Raw genomic sequence first — 18449 nt, 5'->3', positions numbered from 1 at the left:
TTTCAACATCTCTGCATAGTAACCATATTAAGAAATGACATATATTGAATACTTATTCTGTACACTCTGCTAAGCTTGTTACATGCATTGTCCCCATTTCTCAGATGGGCACCTTGAGGCCCAGAAAGATTAAATATTGTGCTAGAGGTCACAGCTGTTCAGTTAGAGTGGCTCTGGAGCCTCTCTCCAAAGCTCCTTCTTCCTGTGGCCACCCTCTGCCACTTCTTTCTTCAACTCCCAAGCTCACCTCTCCCCACAGAAGCAGCAACTGGAAGCCCAGGTGTGGCAGCCATTGTGCAGCCTGGCCAAAGCCTTGGCAGGCCCTCAGAACCTGATCAAGAAGCGTCTGGACAAATTACTGGACTTTGAGAGGGTAGAAGAGAAGCTGTTGGAGGTGGGCAGCATGACCTACGAGGAGGAGGCAGCACGGCACACGTACCAGGCACTCAACTCCCTGCTAGTGGCTGAACTCCCACAGTTTAACCACCTGGCCATGCGGTGGCTCGGCCAAATCCTGTGCGCATTTGTGACTCTCCAGAGGGACCTTGCAAAGCAAGTGCTGCAGAGGGCAGAAGACAGCTTGGCCCAGGTAAGGCCTCTGGGACTGGGGTGCGTCTGGTAAATTGGATGGGCCTCCTTAGCCCTTCAGCGGGTTGTTTGAAGGGGCTGAGGTGGAGTGAAGTTGGGCCTCCCAAACAGACTACCAGGTGCTCAGGAGGAGGCCATGGGGACCTTCTGGATCTCTCACATGCCTGTTCTCCCTCCTTTAATAGAGTCAGACCGTGGAAGCAGGGGTAGTATAGAACTGGAACTCTAGGTCGCTTGCAGGCTCTGGGACTCAGAAACACAGGAGGCTCACCTGGGAAAATAAGAGGCCTTACGGCCATTGCCTGGAGTGTATTAGAAACAGGTGACAAGAGACAGGGCCCTTTCTATATTAGTCAGGAGTAAATGCTTCAAGCTGGTGTTCCTGCCCCTGCTACTACTTCTAGCAGCTGCCTCCCTGTAAGCCTTTACTGTGCACTGGGTTTGAAACATTTTCCATATATTGTCTCACTTAATCCTCACTATAACCCCACAGAGTAGGTATTGTTATTATTCTCATTTCAAAAGGAAGTCGGGACCACAGATGTTAAGCAGCTTGCCCAAGCCATATAGCTCATGGCTAAATTTAAATCCTGGCAGGTGAACTCTAGAGCCTGAACCACAATGCCCGACAGCCTGTTAAAAACAGCCATCTGCTGAAAGCATAAATAGGGCACAGAGAGGCTTAAACAAATTTCCAAGTGTAAACTTTGATTTTAGAATTTTGAAGATGGGTTGGTATAGGAAAGAACACTCAACTGTTCCTCAGTCTCTCTCTGATATCAACATCAGAGCTCAGTGGCCTGTGGGTCTAAGCTCTGCAGAAATGTCAGTGTTGCTTGTTTCACATGGTGCTTCCTGTGCCTCATGTGCCCCAGCTCAGCTTTCTCCATCCAGTTTATTGCATAAAAATCCCGCTGAAATTTTCCACCCCCCACCCTTATCACTGTGTGATACCACTTTGACTGTGTGGATCACAACAAACTGTGGAAAATTCTTAAAGAGATGGGAATACCAGACCACCTTACCTGCCTCCTGAGAAATCTCTCAAGAAGCAACAACAGTTAAAACCGAACATGGAACAATGGACTGGTTCCAAATTGGGAAAGGAGTATGTAAAGGCTGTATATTGTCAGCCTGCTTATTTAACTTATATGCAGAATACATTATGTGAAATGCTGGACTAGATAAAGCACAAGCTGGAATCAAGATTGCCAGGAGAAATATCAATAACCTCAGATATGCAGATGACACCACCCTTATGGCAGAAAGTGAAGAGGAACTGAGGAGCCTTTTGATGAAAGGGAAAGAGGAGAGTGAAAAAGCTGCCTTAAAACTCAACATTCAGAAAACTAAGATCATGGCATCATTGTTCCATCACTTCATGGCAAATAGATGGGGAAACAATGGAAACAGGGACAGACTTTATTTTCTTGGGCTCCAAAATCGGTGCAGATGGTGACTGCAGCCATTAATTAAAAGATGAAATTAAAAGACGCTTGCTCCTTGGAAGAAAAGCTATGACCAACATAGACAGCATATTCAAAAGCAGAGACATTACTTTGCCGACAAAGGTCTGTCTAATGAAGGCTATGGTTTTTCCAGTAGTCATGTATGGATGTGAGAGTTGGACTGTAAAGAAAGCTGAGTGCCCAAGAATTGATGCTTTTGAACTGTGGTGTTGGAGAAGACTCTTGAGAGTCCCTTGGACTGCAAAGAGATTGAACCAGTCCATCCTAAAGGAAATCAACCCTGAATATTTGTTGGAAGGACTGATGCTGAAGCTGAAACTCCAATACTTTGGCCACCTGATGCGAAAAACTGACTCACTGGAAAAGACCCTGCTGTGCTGGGAAAGATTGCAGGTAGCAGGAGAAGGGGATGACAGAGGATGAGATGGTTGGATGGCATCACCGACTCAATGGACAAGTTTGAGCAAGCTCCATGAGTTGGTGATGGACAGGGAATCCTCGCGTGCTGCAGTCCATGGGGTCACAAAGAGTCGGACATGACTGAGCAACTGAGCTGGACTGAGCAACTGAGCTCGACTGAGCTGAACTCTTACCACTACCTTCCCAGCCCATAGTCTCACTCTGCAGCTGTAGCCTCCTACCACTTCTGAGTATGATCACAGCCACTTTGCACAGACTCCTTCTTCAGCCTAGAATATCCTTCCCCGACTCCCCCATACTTTTCACAGTGCCTGACATGTGGTAGGGCCTCCACAAATAAGGGACAAATGAATCTCTCCATGAAGCTCTCAGAATCCCCTTTCTCCAGCGGGGAGAACCCATCTCCCCATCCTCTGTACTCCAGCAGCCCTCAGGATGTGCTTCTCCTAAGCACTTATCAGAGCCTGCATCCTGCTGGGGTGATGGATGGAGCTGTTTCCCCTCATTAAGCTTCTCTTCTTTTTGGCCCTCACAGCTTTTAGTACAGAGTTCTGTCCTCAGACATTATTTTTGAATTAAGCCCAAACCATCTGCAAAAAGAAGCTTTTCTCTTTCCTGAAGACGGAGGGTAAATCTGATCAGATAATCTTCTCATTCTCTTCTCACCTTCTAGTCTTCTATCTAGGGCAGCCAGACCCTCTTGTGTTTACACTGGGCTATGCAGGGATGGGCAGTATTCTAGGATACTGTAGTGGGGAGGTCAACTTCATAAGAGCAGAAAGAAGGCATTCCTTTTTTTCTTTTTTTGACTGTGCTATGTGGCATTGGGTTCCCCAACCAGAGATTGAACTTGTGCCCCCTGTATCGGGAGCACTGAGTCTTAACCACTGGACCACCAACATGGAAGTCCCAGAAAGAGGGCATTTCTTGATTGATCTTGTAATATAGAATCTTAGGGCCTGTTAATGATTGAATACAGCTTCCTGTCTGTGTCCCATGTCCCATTCTCCTGGACAGTCTTCTGGAACCTGGGAAAGGCCCACATGGTAGAACCTCAATCTCTCTGCATCCTAAGGAAAGGCCCTGGTGGTTTTGGTGACCGGCAAGACGACATGTCTCTGTTAGCTGTGGGGCCTTGGTCACTTCTAGACTGTCTGATGAAAATGCAAGAGTTGCCCAGCAGGGCCACATTCCCAGGATGAAGCATCATTCAGAACTCCTTGGGCTCCAAACCAGCTTAGGCATAAAGAACATATTATACAATTGTGTAACTGAGAGAGCCAACAAACAATGTTGTTGAGGCTCTGGCTTTCACTGCATCTCCTGGCTGTTTCCCTCTCTGGGCTGGCTTTATTGTCAAGCAGGCGTTTTCTGCAAGGTGGGAGAGAGTGGCTCTCAAGTGTTTACCTTAACATCTCAGAATCTAAAAGAAGAATCACCCTGTCATTCTCAGCCTTCATGTACTAAATCTGATGGGAAGATTCCGATTGGCCTTGCTCTAGTCCATTGTCCACTCCTTGACCAATCATGGTAGATAAGAAAAGGGATGCTGTGACTGCTAGTCCTGTGGCCAGGCACCAGGAGGGACAATACTCCTGGACCCCCGTAGAGGGATGCTTTCTTAAAGGAAGGTGGGCAGTACGCAGGCCAAACCAAGACAGAGACATAAAGGCCCATTCTAACACAGCTGGGGCTGGAGTGTGGCTGTCAGGTCTCCTCTCTGCCAAGGAGGGCTCTGATGACAGTGTCTGTGCCCCTCAGCTCCCCCACCACCACCTGTCTGAGCCGGCCTTCAGGAAGCTGGTGGAAGATGCACTAGGCCAGACCAGTCACCAGCTTCGCGCCTTTCAAGAGAACTTTGAGAAAGTGCTGCCTCCTCCCACCACACAAGTAAGTGTCCCTCCTACTCCCTCAAAGACTATCCAGTCCTTCAGCTGCCAGTGGGGTGAAGTCAGCCCCCTGTTTCCTTCCCCTTTTGTCTTCCCAGTTGTTCCCTGTTACCCCAGAAACACGTTGCTTTTCCCTCTCTCTTTTCTGTGACCTGGGGGTGGCGGTGGGGTGGAAATCTCTCTCTCTCACACACACACCTACACATTCTCTTCATTGTTGATAAGTATAAAAGCAGGTTAAGAAGATAATCTAAACATTTTGCTCTTAATGACATCACAATAGACAAGTGGCATTAACACCCTGAAACCTGCAACTTCTTCAGATTTTTCAGCAAAATTAACCTTGTTTCCTCATCACTTTCCTATAGAACTTGCTTCAAATATGAATATTCAGGACAAATAAAATGTTTGAACTAGAAGTAATTCAGATTTTCTTTTTGCTATGAAATTTTTAATTGCAAAAGACAAGTGTTTCAGCTGCATTGTGGTTCACAGAACTTTGGCTGGCCAAAGGCTTTTTTGGGGGGTAAAATGGTTTTCCTCTAAAATATAATGAAAGGGTATCTTGTAGTCCCCTTGAAGAATTCTTCAAGAATATATAAAATAATGGAGTAGGATGGGCGGGGTGGGAGGGAGACACAAGAGAGAGGGCATATATGTATACTTACAGCTGATACACATTGTTGTATGGCAAAAATCCACACAATATTATCAAGCAATTATCTTCCAATTAAACAAAAGACAAAACCATAAAAAAGAATAAAATCAGCCTAATAATTTTGAAAAGATATATAAACTTAAAAAAATTTTTAAAGAATATATAAAATATTATGTATGTTTTAGTAACTGATGTAGCTGAAGGGCAAAGGGGCTCTCAGAGTATGATGAAACCTGGGTTTGAGAAAACTGAAACTATATTCAGTCACATGTGAGATGTGAAGTGAGGGTCAGGAGACAGGTCCAAGTTTCCCCCAAAGGGAGAAGGGGGCCCAAGAGACATGAGAGAACATTAAAGGAGCCCAGAAAAACTGGGCAGAGACAGGTGGCCTTTGCACTTGACCAGAGCATAGAGGACATCAAAGAGCCTCAGAGGGGTGTGTGCACTTCAGGTGGGGTGGCCTCCTCCTGGGAGTGAGCTGTCCCCACTTCATTGCCCACCCTGAGACGCCCAGCAGAGGACTCACTGGGGCTGTTACATGGGCTCTGCGACCTGAGGGAAGGAAGGGTGAAGGAAATCAAGAACAGAGCGGCCACTCAGATGAGCCATGGAAACGTCTATCTTTTTCTAAAGACAAAATAACATTTTTTCTTATTGGAAAATCAAGCCATGGTGATTGCAGGAAAAAGAAGAGATGATACATAAAAATAGAAAGAAATGGGAACATCATAGTCCTGGTGTGTTGCAAATTGGTAGGAAGAGAAGGGACTCCCATGACCCCAGCCCCACCCCCAGCTTCCCCATCTCTCCTCTCATGTACCCCTGCAAGACACACACAGATACACAGACACACACCTTCCTATAAATTCCTGACTTATTTGGCTACGAGTACAGATCCCAGAGGAAAGGGGTCACCCCCCAGGACATGAGAGTACCAGTATGATCTTTGCAGGCCTCCCCAGTGCCTCCAGGGAGTGCTGCTATTCTTCACACAGGGAGGGGCAGAGACTTGAGAAAGTAGACAAACCTTTGTTACACTATACTTGCGTTAACACCACCATTCTGAAAAAGAGCTACTCTGTCTCTACACTTTTGTTTGAGGGCCTGTTTAGAAACCTGGGATTCTCCTGGTTCTTGATCCTGATTTAGGAACCTGTTGGAAGTAAGGGAGATGGCAAAGTTCATGCCCAAGTGTCCCTGAAGGGTATCTCTGCCTACCTCCCTACACCTAGCACCTCTCCATCTGGAAATAGCCATATAGAATATAGTGAATATATGTCCATCCATATATATCTAGCAAGAGAGAATATATAATAAATCTATATTCAAAATAGCCATATAGAATATAGTGAATATATGTCCATCCATATATATCTAGCAAGAGAGAATATATAATAAATCTACATTCAATATTTTTAGTTTCTTTGTTTTACAAAAGGGGACAACCTCCTGAGTCCCTTCTTGTTAATACTTTAGTTGGAAGCAGTGAATGAAAAAGCAAAGACAGTGCCAAATTTCTAGATGCTCTGAAAGTGCACTGAATCATTCTCCTTAGCTAGATGGCAATTTCCATTAAGGAAAAACTCTGTTGTCACTCACAAGGCTTACCATGCCTTGTAAATGGTAGGGGGCTCAATAAAGGCTTGTGGACTCAAAACCCAGGGAACAAAACACTGAATTTCCTTTGTTCACCCATGTGTGAGGGGTCTACGTGTGTCAGACCTGTGCTGGCTATTTAAGATCCCAGGTGAGTAAGGGCTGGTGCTCCCATGACACTCATAGTCTTGCTCATTGGTGTTGGAAGATGTGTTTAAGGCATTTTCCTGTGGGACAGCTTAGCTTAATGCTATGGGCAGAATTAAGGGCCCAGTCCTGGAGTTCTGTAACTGGGAGATTCAGAAACTGACTTAGGATTTTAGAAATCCCAAGAAATTTAGACCAGAGAAGGATTTTAGAAGCTTCTTCTAAAATGCCTTTCTTCTGAAATGCCTTTGGATACTAAGAGCATGTGTTTCTCATCTGATCTATCCATTTGTTATTGAGGAGGCTGTTGCCCTGACTGGGATGGGTCTATGGGGAGCAGAGGTGGACTTGGCCCAGGACTCCTGGCTGTCCACATGTTGGCCAGCACTGGTGTTAGCTTTAACCCTCCAGCTCCAGCACTGGTGTCTGTCTCTCTCCCTCTCCCAGCCACTCCTTCCAGGGGCTGAACGCCAGGTGCAGGCGCTCCTGAGCAAGTATGGCCCGGGAAAGCTGTACCAGGTGACCAGCAACATCAGCGGGGCTGGGACTCTGGACCTGACCCTGCCGCGGGGCCACATCGTAGCCCTCCTTCAAAACAAGGACACTAAAGGCAACAGCAGCCGATGGCTGGTGGACACTGGAGGTACGTGGGACTTCAGGGGGCACTTCCCCGCCCTTTGGGAAAACCACCCAACGAGAGCCAGTGGGGAGACACGGGTGCTCTTGTGGGTGGGGTCTGGCTGTGCAGATCCAGGATGGGAATGAACACAGGTGAACATGGAGGGCTTGGGGACATAGCCAGCTTAGTGTGGTGTATAAGATGCCAAAAAGAGAAGTTGTCTTATGTTGCAACATCCGTATCAAGCACCTACTATATGTAAGGAAGGCAAGGACTCGAGAGGACTCTGCCTTGGGGACCTCACAAGTCCCTGGTGTAGACACAGTTCTGTGGATCACCTTGAAGAATGGCAATACGTGGAGAAGGAACACTTGGATCCCAACTGGGGACAGAAGTCTGACATCAAGAATGAAGTTGATGTTATCCTGCACCTCTGCTCTGGTCAGGTCCCTGGGTGTGCTGCTCAGACATGGGGGCCCCAGGAGGCAGCAGGGCAGGAAGCAAGGGGCACCATGAACCAGGACGAGATGCCCCAGCATCTCCAGTGTCTTCCACAGAGGGCATGCGATCCACAGATGACGGTTACACAGGACTTTTGGGAGGGGATCTGCAGACAGTTTTTCCTCACTTCAGATACTTTATTTTAATGTATATTAGAAAAAATATAACTAGTACAGAAACCCATGATTTTATTCATTGTTATCAATGTATAGTACAACACTTAAGTTTTAAAAAGTGAGTTTATTAAAAAAATTAAGATGGTACACATCTGGCAAAAATCATAAAAGGGGAAACTCTGGACTCAAGTTGAAAAACTTGAGCTGAATGAAGATTAAAACAAGGGCACCTGGAGTCAAGAAGGCCAGGTTTGGATCGCAACTCAACACTTTACTAACTGCATGATCCCAGAGGAGTTATGGAGCCTCTCTGAGCCCCATTGGTTCAGCAGTAAAATGGAAATAACAATACTGACCTTGAAAGCTGATGTAAAGACTAGGTGGTCCAGTGTGGTTCAGCACGAGGCAAGCTCTCAGAAGGTGATGGCCATTCACAGTAACTGCAGCCAGAACACCCCTGGGATAGCTGTTACAAGAAGGGACTGGGGTAAATAAGCGGAAGCTAGAAAGAGTGCATGCAGGGTGGGGTGAGTGGTTTTGTGAGGTTCTGAGATGACTTTTCAAGGTACACTGTAGTGCTGAGAAGCTGTATTGGACGCAGTCACATTCATGAATGGTGGTGACTTCCTCTACCACTGAAAAGGGTGATCCACAGCCAGATAACGTTCTGTATGTCCTGCAGGACATCGAGGGTACGTGCCAGCTGGAAAACTGGAGGTGTACCATGTGGTCCCCAGTGAGGAGGAGCTCAGAGGGCAGGCGAGGCCTCACAGAGACTCCCAACATCAGACACCAGAGCCCACCTTGGCCCCGGTCCCCTCTGTCCCAACTGTGACCCAGGTGAGCCTGGAAGAGGGGTGGGGGCCATCTGGAATGGGGCTTTGATTTTCATCTGGTCAGGAGGAATTACTACCCTGTGGAGGGGCCAGGGCCTTGGTCAGTGGCCACACCAGTTTCCATGTACCTGGAGAAAGCAGACTCTCGTCCCGGCCATGTCAAGAGCAGAGAGCTAGTCCTTTACTCTCCAGTAAGCACAGCAAGTGGGATTATTTCATTCATTCATTTAGTCATGCATTAATTATTCAGTGTACGCCAGGCACTGTGTTAGATGAGAGATACAGTGATGAGCAGAGGTCAACCTTGGCTCTTGACTTCCTCAAATTTACAATCTAGGAGGTGAGGGAAACAGTGATTAATAAAATAATTATATAAATGATCTTAAAGTTCTATTAGTGATAGGTGCCAGAGCCTTAAGTGAGGGAGAGGGTTAGGGAAGGTTTTTCTGAAAAGAATAATGCTTTTGCTCAGATTCGAAGGATGAATAGGAAGTAATTGGATAAAGGAGTGTGAATGGGAAGAGCTTCCCTGAAAGGAACTGAGGGGAGCCAGCAAGGTAGGGGCAGTGAGGTGCTGTTGAAGAGGCGAGGTGGGGCCAGCCACTGGGGCCTGTGGCCTTGGCAAGGGTGTCGGTCTTTCTCACAAAAAGCCATGGGAAACTTGTATATGCATGTTCATCACAGCATTATTCATAACAGCCCCTAAGTGGAAACAACCTATGTCTATCAACTGATGAAAGAATAAACAAAATCTGGCATATCCATGCAATTTCAAATATTATTCAGCCAAGAGAAACAATGACATTCTGACCCATGCTACCACACATGGCTCGATACAGAAGACCATGTAACGTGTGATTCTCTATACAAAATGTGTAGGATAGACAGTTACATTGGGACAGAAAGTAGACCAGTGGTTGTCAGGGGCTTGGGGCAAGGGGAGTAGGGTCTCTTTTTGGGATGATGAAGATGTTCTGGAATTAGATAGTGATGGTAGTAGCACAACCTTGAGAACATACTAAAAACTACTGAATTGTACACTTTGAAAGGGTGGAGTGTATGTATGTGAATTATATCTCAAAGCAAAAAGTGATGGGAAGGCTTTGCAGAGCCAAATCCTGGAGGGAAGAAGGTTAGTGGAGTCACAGTGAGGATTGATTGAGGTAGTTAGCAGCTGGCACATGGGAGCGTCAGTAAATGGAGGCAACATGCACGGTTATGGAGGAGGAACTTCATAGGTGATGAATGAGCAGCAGAAAGGACCCAGGCCCAGGGGCAGGGGCCCAGAGGCTTGCAGTGAATAGCCGGGGAGCCTGGAGTGGGCTGAGGGAGGGCTGCATAGAAGCCCGTGGAAGCTGTGTTGTATAGCTCTGGCACGATTTGAGAAGGTTCTCAGGCCAGTGCCAGGAGAATTAGCTAGAAGTGCTACACCAGGGCTTCCTCCAGCTGGACACACCCACCCATCGGCAAAGGACCCACAAGGGAGGCTGGCCACCCAACTCTACACCATCACCAGCCAGTGTGGATGGTGTCCCCAGAACTCCCATCTAAGGGCTCATGTGGAGAGCTCAGCTGTCCAGCAGTCCAGAGACATGAGCTGCTTCCTCTTTGTTTGTAGGTCTGCTCAGTGGGACTCACATGGGGTCATTCCAGTCCCTTGTTGCCTCTGACTGTTCCTGGCCCATAGTAATAAAAGTCATGGTAGGGGCTTCCCTAGTGGCTCAGTGGTAAAGAATCCGCCTGCCAATGCAGGAGACACGGGATTGACCCCTGATCCGGGAAGATGCCACATGTCATGAGGTAACTGAGCCCATGCACCACAACCATTGAGCCTGTGCTCTGGAGCTTGGGCGCCACAACCACTGAAGCCTGGACATCCTAGAGCCTGTGCCCTGCAACAAGAGAAGCCACCTCCATGAGAAGTCCACACACCACAGCTAGAGGAACAGAGCAACTAGAGAAAACCACAGCAACAAAGACCCAGCACAGCCAAAAAAAAAGTCATGGTAGAAATAACCGAAGCAGGGAATTCCCTGGTCATCCAGTAGTTAGAACTCGGCACTTGCACTCATGAGGCCTGGGTTCCATCTCACGTCAGGAACTGAGATCCCTCAAGCTGCATGGAATGGCCAAAATAATAATAATAATAGTTGTTGTGAAGTTGCTCAGTCGTGTCCGACTCTTTGCAACCCCACGGACTACGTAGCCCACCAGCCTCCTCCGTCCATGGGATTTTCCAGGCAAGAATACTGAAGTGGGTTGCCATTTCCTTCTCGAGAGGGTCTTCCCAACCCAGGGATCAAACCTGGGTCTCCCGCTCTGTAGGCGGACGCTTTTACCGTCTGAGCCACCAGGGAAGTCAAAGCAGCCTGCATTTGTTGAGCCGTTACTATGTACCAGGCACAGGCATTCATTCATTAAGTTCCCACAATTACCTGGAGGGAAGAATGTCATACTTCCATGTTACAGATGATGAAACTGAGGCCCAAGGAGGTAAAATATTATCCTAAGTGCTCTCCCCTCCATTATTGTCTTCTTTGGGGGCATCCTTTACCTAAAAAGTAATAAAGTTGCCCAACCATCCCTCCTGTCTCTACACCAAGCTGGGAAATTGGTCTGGACCGATGACACCCTTGGATCTGAGGAAGGTAGTGAGGAAGGGACTCTGAGTCTTCTGCTCAGTAGGACGGTAGCAGTGGGCTGAGAGCACCCCTCCTGAGGTCAGACAGGTCAGCTCCACTGCTATGTGATTTTGAATTAGTTCCTTGATGTCTCTGAGTCTCAATTTCCTTATCTGAAAAAAGGAGGAAATAGAATTATAGAACTGTGAAAATCAAAACCAGGCAAAGAGCCTGCCATCCAGTAGGTATTAGCAGAGTGGAAGTAGCTGACATCTTTGGACAAAGGACGCATTTGGGAGGCGGTGACTGCCCAGCCACCGAGTCGGGTGGCAGGGAAGAGGGGAAACAGCTTCCCTGGGTTGGGTTTGTCCGTCCTCTCACCCTGACCACTTCTGTATCATTCCCCATGTCTTTCAGGTGGTGGCCATGTACCCCTTCGTGGCCAGAAGCAGCCATGAAGTGAGTCTGCAGGCAGGCCAGCGGGTGACTGTGCTGGAGGCCCAGGACAAGAAGGGGAACCCAGAATGGAGCCTTGTGGAAGTAAACGGACAGAGGGGCTACGTGCCTTCCAGCTTCCTGGCCAGGGCCCCAAGTCCAGCTCCGTGGGGCTGGAGTTTGCCTTCTTAGAGTGCCCTCCTTGAAGTCCATGTTCCAGGAGGGTTGGAGGCTGTGACCCTGGGAAGGAAAAGAAGCAAAGAGAAGGTGGGGGTGAATGAGGAGATCAGGTCAGGGCGGGGTGAAGGGCACGGAGAAGGTAGCCAGAAGATGAGCCTTGCGGAACGCCTGGTGTGGGTGGGCACGAAAGGCCCCAACCAGGGCAGCTCATTATATCTGCCTGGAGAGGGCGTTCCAACCTGAGTCACAGCACCCTGGATGGCAGTTCCCAGCTGATGCGCCAGGACTTGCTTGTGGCCAGTCTTAGCTATGCTCCTGCCCCAGCCTGTCCACGGGAGTGGGTCGCCTAGATGAGCATTACCTGTGTGCTGTGTGGTTGCATGGAGGGCCCCTAGAGAGTCCAGAACTGCCTGGCTTGACAGCTCACTTCCTTCCTGTGATATAGAGACACCATAGCTGACCAGTTGGCTTTTATTTCTCTAAAGTGGGAGCTGAATTACCTTGGGCAGTGAACACACAGGAGTCCTCTCTAGCAGGGAACGAGGGCTTGTCAGGGCAGTAGAAAGGTTCCCAGGAGTCTTTTGGCTGGGCCTGGAATGGGTGTGAGCAAGTCACGATTCTGGAATGTGTGTAGGCAAAGGCAGAGGCTGCTCCAGGGGAGAGGGGTTTTTGAGGGTGTGTTAGGTGGGGTGTGTGAAGTTGTACAGTTGAGGTGTGTGTTAGGTTGGCAGCAGTTGTACACCGCTGCTGTGTTCTCTGGACTAGGGGACAAAGGGCCATGCAAATCACAGAAGAAACTGTGAAGCAGGTAACTAAAGACCTGGTGGGTGGGTAATGACTTAGTTTCCTATTTCTGGAAGAAGGGGAGCCAGGGGAACCCCCAGTGGTTTCAGGAGGGTGCTGAGGGCCTGGAGGCCACAGTGGAGGTGATGTCAGTTGGCTGTGGAACCTCAGACATAGAGCACAACCTCGGTTTTCACATCTATTAAGACCTAACTCAGGCTTGTGATGAGAATGAGGAGATGCCAAAGTTGTGGAAGCTCCTTGTGAATCATGAAGTATGACATAAATGTAAAACTGCAGGTTGTGCAGGAAGTGGTCTCAGGATGGCCCCAGGCATCAGCTGGCCACTCTGCATGCCCATGGCCATGACCAACATTAATAGTGTGCCATCCTTTCCTTTAAACCCAGGATCCCTCCCAGTGCTGCATTCTAGGTAACCAAACTTTTGAACTTGGTGAGATCACATTAATTGTCATCCCTTTCTAGAACCTAGAAATTTAAGCCTCTCAAAAGAGTTCCTGTTCAAGGAAGACTGACTACCAGGGCAAATTTGGGTGCAGCAGCTGTGGACCATCATTTCTAAGTTGTTGCTTTGGGCTCAGCTAAGTTTTAAGATTCACAGGAGAGAGAAAAGGTGATTCAGTGTACCTTTTAAAACAAACAACAAATTTCAGAACAAATCCACATTAGATCATGTGTAAAAACAGGTGGCAGTTTAGACTTAATTCCAAGAATACCTCTGTATTATAACTGTAGTGCCTAAAATTGTTAGGTCTGGTTTTTGGAGAGCCTTTAATAAGTTTATACATGTCTATGTCAGACAGTCTGTAACTTACCTCCTCTGGGCTTGTGAAAGCATGAAGGCTGCATACATAATGCAAGAGAAACTCAGTCTCCACAACCTTTCACCCAGCACAAAACTGACTCTAAGATGCTCACGACTCATTTTCCTTTCTCTTCCCTGCTCAGATTTCTGATGCAAACAAGAAGCACAGGAGAACAGGTAATAAAATAGGAAATCCAGCTGTGGTAGAACCAGTGTGGTTCTACAGTACTTTTGAGAGCCTACTGTTGGCACTGGGGCAGCTTTCAACTATGACTGAAGCGAGGTTCCCACTCAGAGATGCTGATGCAATTTGTCTGGAGTGTGGCCCAGCCTCAGGAAATCAGAGAGCTCCTCAAGTACTTCCAGTGTGTGGCCAGGGTTGGAGATCTCTGCCCTGGACACACAGTGCTGGTCGAGGTAGACCTGGGGTCAGAAATGGTCACAGGCTCTAACCTAGGATGTGCCCCATCTGAACTTTGTACTTGCTGAGATGGTTTAAACGGGCAGCTTGAGAGGAGGTTTGAAACAGGACAGCCTGTTCTTTCAGGTCCTAGAATGTATATTTATTAAGTGCCATTAAAAGGGACCTGAACAAAACTGGATGTTCTTGTAGGCATAAGGGAGAAAACTGAAATATACTTGGAACCAAGTCTATCTCACGAAAGGAAAATAAAAATGTATTCAGTAACACATAGGTTGTGGTTTTTCATACCAGGGAATGAGATTAAAAGTCACTGAAGGGTGAGGAAATGCACAACTGAGAATATGGAGAATGGCCTGAATTTTCTCCAGAGGACTCGGTGTAATGTGCCTTTCCCCTCCAGATGCCTAGAACCATTGCACTGTGTCTTATTTTCAGTGCTGGGCCATCACATATTAGACTCGCAAAGGTATTTGCCTATGACTAGAACAACACTTCTAAGAGTTGAAGACTGATTCACAAGGGTGCCTCTTGCTCCCTGCAATGGAGTTTAACCTTTTGGGCTCCAACCTAGTTTTAGACATGGGGACCAGATTACAATATCTCCGTGCTCAAAAAGATGAGCAAATTCTTGGTTAATGTGCTGAGTTCTAGCTTGGTGAATAACTGATGTCAACTACTGGGAATAAAGGTCTAAAAGATCAAATGTCGTTGAAATTTGTGTGACTCTAACCGTTGGACCTTTGCTCACTAGACACTGCTGTATATAAAAATGGCACCTCATTTATTCATGTGTTCATTTAATGAGTGTCTACTGCATATCTTCAGTGCCTCCAGGAGTTGGCCTTGGCTGTTGGGGATGCAATGAGAAGTCCAAGATCGGGGCCCTGCCCTCCCAAAGCTTATACTGATGAAGGAGGCAGGCAAGGCAACAGTTACACACAGTGTTAGTTGTTATGGGTGATAACAGGTGCCAGCAGAGCCCAGGGGGAGGCCAGCTGCTGACTTAGACTTGGTGGCTAAGGAGGGCTTCCTGAAGGAAGCGATATCCAAGCTGATGGGAAATGGAATAGATGAAGGTGGGAGGGAGGGCATGTGCACAGGTCCAGAGATAAGAGCAAGCGTGGCTCATCAGGGAGCTGAAATGCTCTAAGGCTCGAACACATGCTGTGTGTAGGGGTGGTGGGTGCAGTGGGAGACGGCTTAGCGAGCTGTGCATGGTAAGGAGCTTTGGGGTTTATTGTGAAGGCAGTCGGGGGGCACTAAAGGGTTTCAAGCAGAAGAGTGGCACCCGGGATTGTGGTTTAGGATGCAAGTTCTAGTTCATCCCTGGATCCCCCTAAGCATCTGTCACATGCCTCAAGTTATAGATGTTCAATACACGGTGCTCAGGTAACACCCAGATGGGATTGGGACACCAAAGCCTGCCTCCAAGTATTTCCCATCCAGCTATAAAGGACATATGAGCATCAAGCGGTTACCTGGCACCACAGGGCAGAATGCTGTCAGCCCCAGAAGTTGTTATGGCCCAGGCTTCTAGATGTTTGGACAAGGAGGAGCTTTGGGGATGCTGAGGGGGTCAGGGAGGCTTTCTGGAGGAAGTGGGGCTGGTGCTGGGTTTGTGGATAAGTAGGATTGGGGAGCTGACTGAGCCACCAGGCTTCCCCGGTACCTCAGTGGTAAAGAATCTGCCTGCAATGCGGGAGACCTGGGTTCGATTCCTGGGTTGGAAGATCCCCTGGAGAAGGGCATGGCTACCCATGCCAGTGTTCTTGCCTGGAGAATTCCATGGACAGAGGATCCTGGCCGGTTACAGTCCATGGGGGCTCAGAGTCGGACACAACTAAGTGACTAAGCACACAGGATTGGGGAAGGGGAAAGGGAAGACTTCTCAGGCCCCGGGAAGCAGCATCGTGGTTTAAGTGTCTAGCACTTGGCCTTAAAACCCCTGAGTTCAGCGCCTACCTGGCCACAGGCAAGTAGCAAACTCATTTTCTACAAGTTTCTACATGTGAAGAAGCTTGATGAGTGTCCCCAGCTTGCCCCTTGGTCTTCTGTTTTTCTTATCAGTAATTTTTGAACTTCCTTTTTCTGAGTCAGGGTGGGCACCTTTCCCATTGAGGGCAATCCAAGACATGGGCTGGAGTGTCCCAGATGTTTTTCTCATCTGTAAAGTGTGTGCAATTCCTCTTCTCGCAGGGCAAGTGAGAGGACTGAAGGAAACGCTTGTGAACAGTGGTTGATCACAATGGGAGCGTCACTGCTGTGTAGTGAGGGAACTTGTGAACTCGGACCACTAGGTGGCAGCAGGGCTCTATCAGCTGAGATTGGGCCTGGAAGAGCCCCCGGTCAAATTGAAATACAGAGGCTGCCAGGCAGGTGGTGCAGATGGGAGGAAGGGCCAGGTGAAAGACCCTAGGGAGTGGCAGCGGCTGTGATGGACCAGCGCGAACACACTCCAGCTGCAGGAGCTTGCAGCTGCTCGGCTTCGGCCAGTGTTGTCACATCAGAATGAGGGCCAAGTGATGCCAGGCATTCTGATTTTTTGAGAGAAGTCAAATACCAGGGTTTTGTTTTGTTTTTTGATGTGAACTCTTCTGTGTGGAGATTGTGCGGGTCACAGAAGGTTCTCCCCCCCAGTACATCTTCTGCCAGAGTGGAGAATCTCCTCTGAAGAATTAGCTTCATGTCTGTGTCCTGTGAAAGCCCTTCATGTGTCTCCACTTCACTCACTACTTCATCAGACATTAATTTTCCTTCCTTGGGTCTCTGGGGAGCACCGTGCTCTTTTATGCTTTTGTTACTATTGTCATCAAACTTCTGTTAGGTTGTGGGCCATATTTTCTGACCATCCATGAGGATCTCCATAGGACCTATTTCGCAAGGTTCTTTTGAGGAATAAATGAGCCAGGGCCTGGCTCATTAGTGTTCAATAAACATACTTATCATTATTATGGGGACGTGAGGGGAGATGACATGACATTTGGAGGAAGGTTTGCAGGGCCTGTCTTTCTCTCAGTATAGGGGCTGGTGACAAGGCCTGGCCACTCCCTTATGTAGATGAAGCCCCCTGGCTTGTGAGGGCCTCGTGGAGACTGGTTCCAGCCCTTCCCTCAGAGGCTGCTGTTACACCCCAAAGGGATTCTTGGGACTTCCCCTAGTCTGGATCCCTGCTGCTGCATCTGGGTCATGGTGGGTAGCATTCCCATCCAGGACAATCTCAGTCATGGGCAGGAGTGTCCTAGATTCTCCCGCCTCTCCCTGGTGATAGGACTTTCTGCAGTTCACTGCATCAGGACAAGTCAGGCAGCGATTCAGGGATTCAGGCGATAATCAGGCATGCAGGCGCACTGAAGCAGGACTCTGCTCATAGGCTTAGGGCCCTTTGCATCCAGAAGCATCTTCTCAGGGTGTTCCCAGGAGACCCAGCAGCTCTGGGGACAAAAGCTCCTTGCTGGAGTTTCCAGTAGCAGATTCTGGAACAAAGAGAGGGGGAGATTAGATTTGTCCTTGTGGGCTCTGATTTATGCTGAGCTCAGGAGCACTAGTGAGTGCTGTTCCGTTAGGACTCAGGCAGCTCCCATGCTTCCAGGGCACCTCAGGGTGGTGGTTCTGGGTTCCCTGCCTTGGACCCATGCACCTGTCATCAGGGGTCTGGGCAGCCTTGAAGCCTATGCGTAGGAAGGAAGCTCAGTGGCTGAAGGTTTGGAACAGCCTTGAGCCTCAGAAAAATTGAGGCCAGAGCGGGTGTAGGAGTTGCATCCACCCCTTCTGAGCAGCTCTCATTTCCAGAGGTTAGTCATTTGCTTGCTCGCTCTCACATTTATTCCCTGACCAGCTCTGCTGTGTACTACAGAGAACTACATTTCCCAGGCTCCTCTGACCTCTGATTTTCTGGTATGTTTGGCCAGTGGGAGACACTGGCAGGAAAGAGGAGAGGAGAACTCTAGATATTTCTCCCTCTCTCAGTTTCAGGCTGTATCTCTGCCTTGGCTGGTCTCCTCCATGGTTCCAGCTTCCACTGGTTGTTCCTTCCCTCTTGGCCTTGGGAAGGCCTGGCTGTGCTTCCAGTTTCTGTCAGATAGCGTCAGATACCGGCACTAGTAACACTGCCGCTTCCCTGCGTTCCTCCAACCTAGAGAGTGGAGTGTCTTTTTGCTATTGTTAATCCCTGTGGTGCTTCTAGGATCTTCTTTAACCTGTGTAACTCCCTCCCCATGTCTCTCTGTTCACAAGTCATAGAGTGGTTCTCTTTCTGACTGGACAGTGACTTATGTGGCTTAGTGGCTAAGGGAACAGGGAGGTGGTGGGTAGTGGAGCTTGGGCTCCAGATGCCTCTGCCCC

The 18449-nt window shown here is 48.3% G+C and overlaps 1 protein-coding gene and 1 non-coding gene across 2 annotated transcripts in view; one reads left to right on the top strand and one right to left on the bottom strand.

The window, feature by feature from the left end:
* ARHGEF37 (Rho guanine nucleotide exchange factor 37) overlaps positions 1 to 14807 on the top strand; it is a 58657-nt gene extending 43850 nt beyond the window's left edge. Inside the window, exons 9-13 of the mRNA XM_040239617.1 lie at positions 260 to 589; positions 4239 to 4367; positions 7215 to 7410; positions 8686 to 8843; positions 11878 to 14807. Of these exons, the coding sequence (XP_040095551.1) occupies positions 260 to 589; positions 4239 to 4367; positions 7215 to 7410; positions 8686 to 8843; positions 11878 to 12087 (1023 nt within the window). The 3' untranslated portion in view covers positions 12088 to 14807. The remainder of the gene's footprint in view (positions 1 to 259; positions 590 to 4238; positions 4368 to 7214; positions 7411 to 8685; positions 8844 to 11877) is intronic.
* On the bottom strand, positions 11124 to 11196 carry TRNAC-ACA. The gene has a single exon. It is a non-coding gene; the product is annotated as a tRNA-Cys (tRNA).
* Positions 14808 to 18449: the final 3642 nt, after the last annotated feature.

The sequence above is a fragment of the Oryx dammah genome, unplaced genomic scaffold, assembly GCF_014754425.2.
Source record: "Oryx dammah isolate SB20612 unplaced genomic scaffold, SCBI_Odam_1.1 HiC_scaffold_5, whole genome shotgun sequence".
Classification (NCBI taxonomy): Eukaryota; Metazoa; Chordata; class Mammalia; order Artiodactyla; family Bovidae; genus Oryx; species Oryx dammah.
This window is presented reverse-complemented; position numbering and strand designations above follow the sequence as displayed.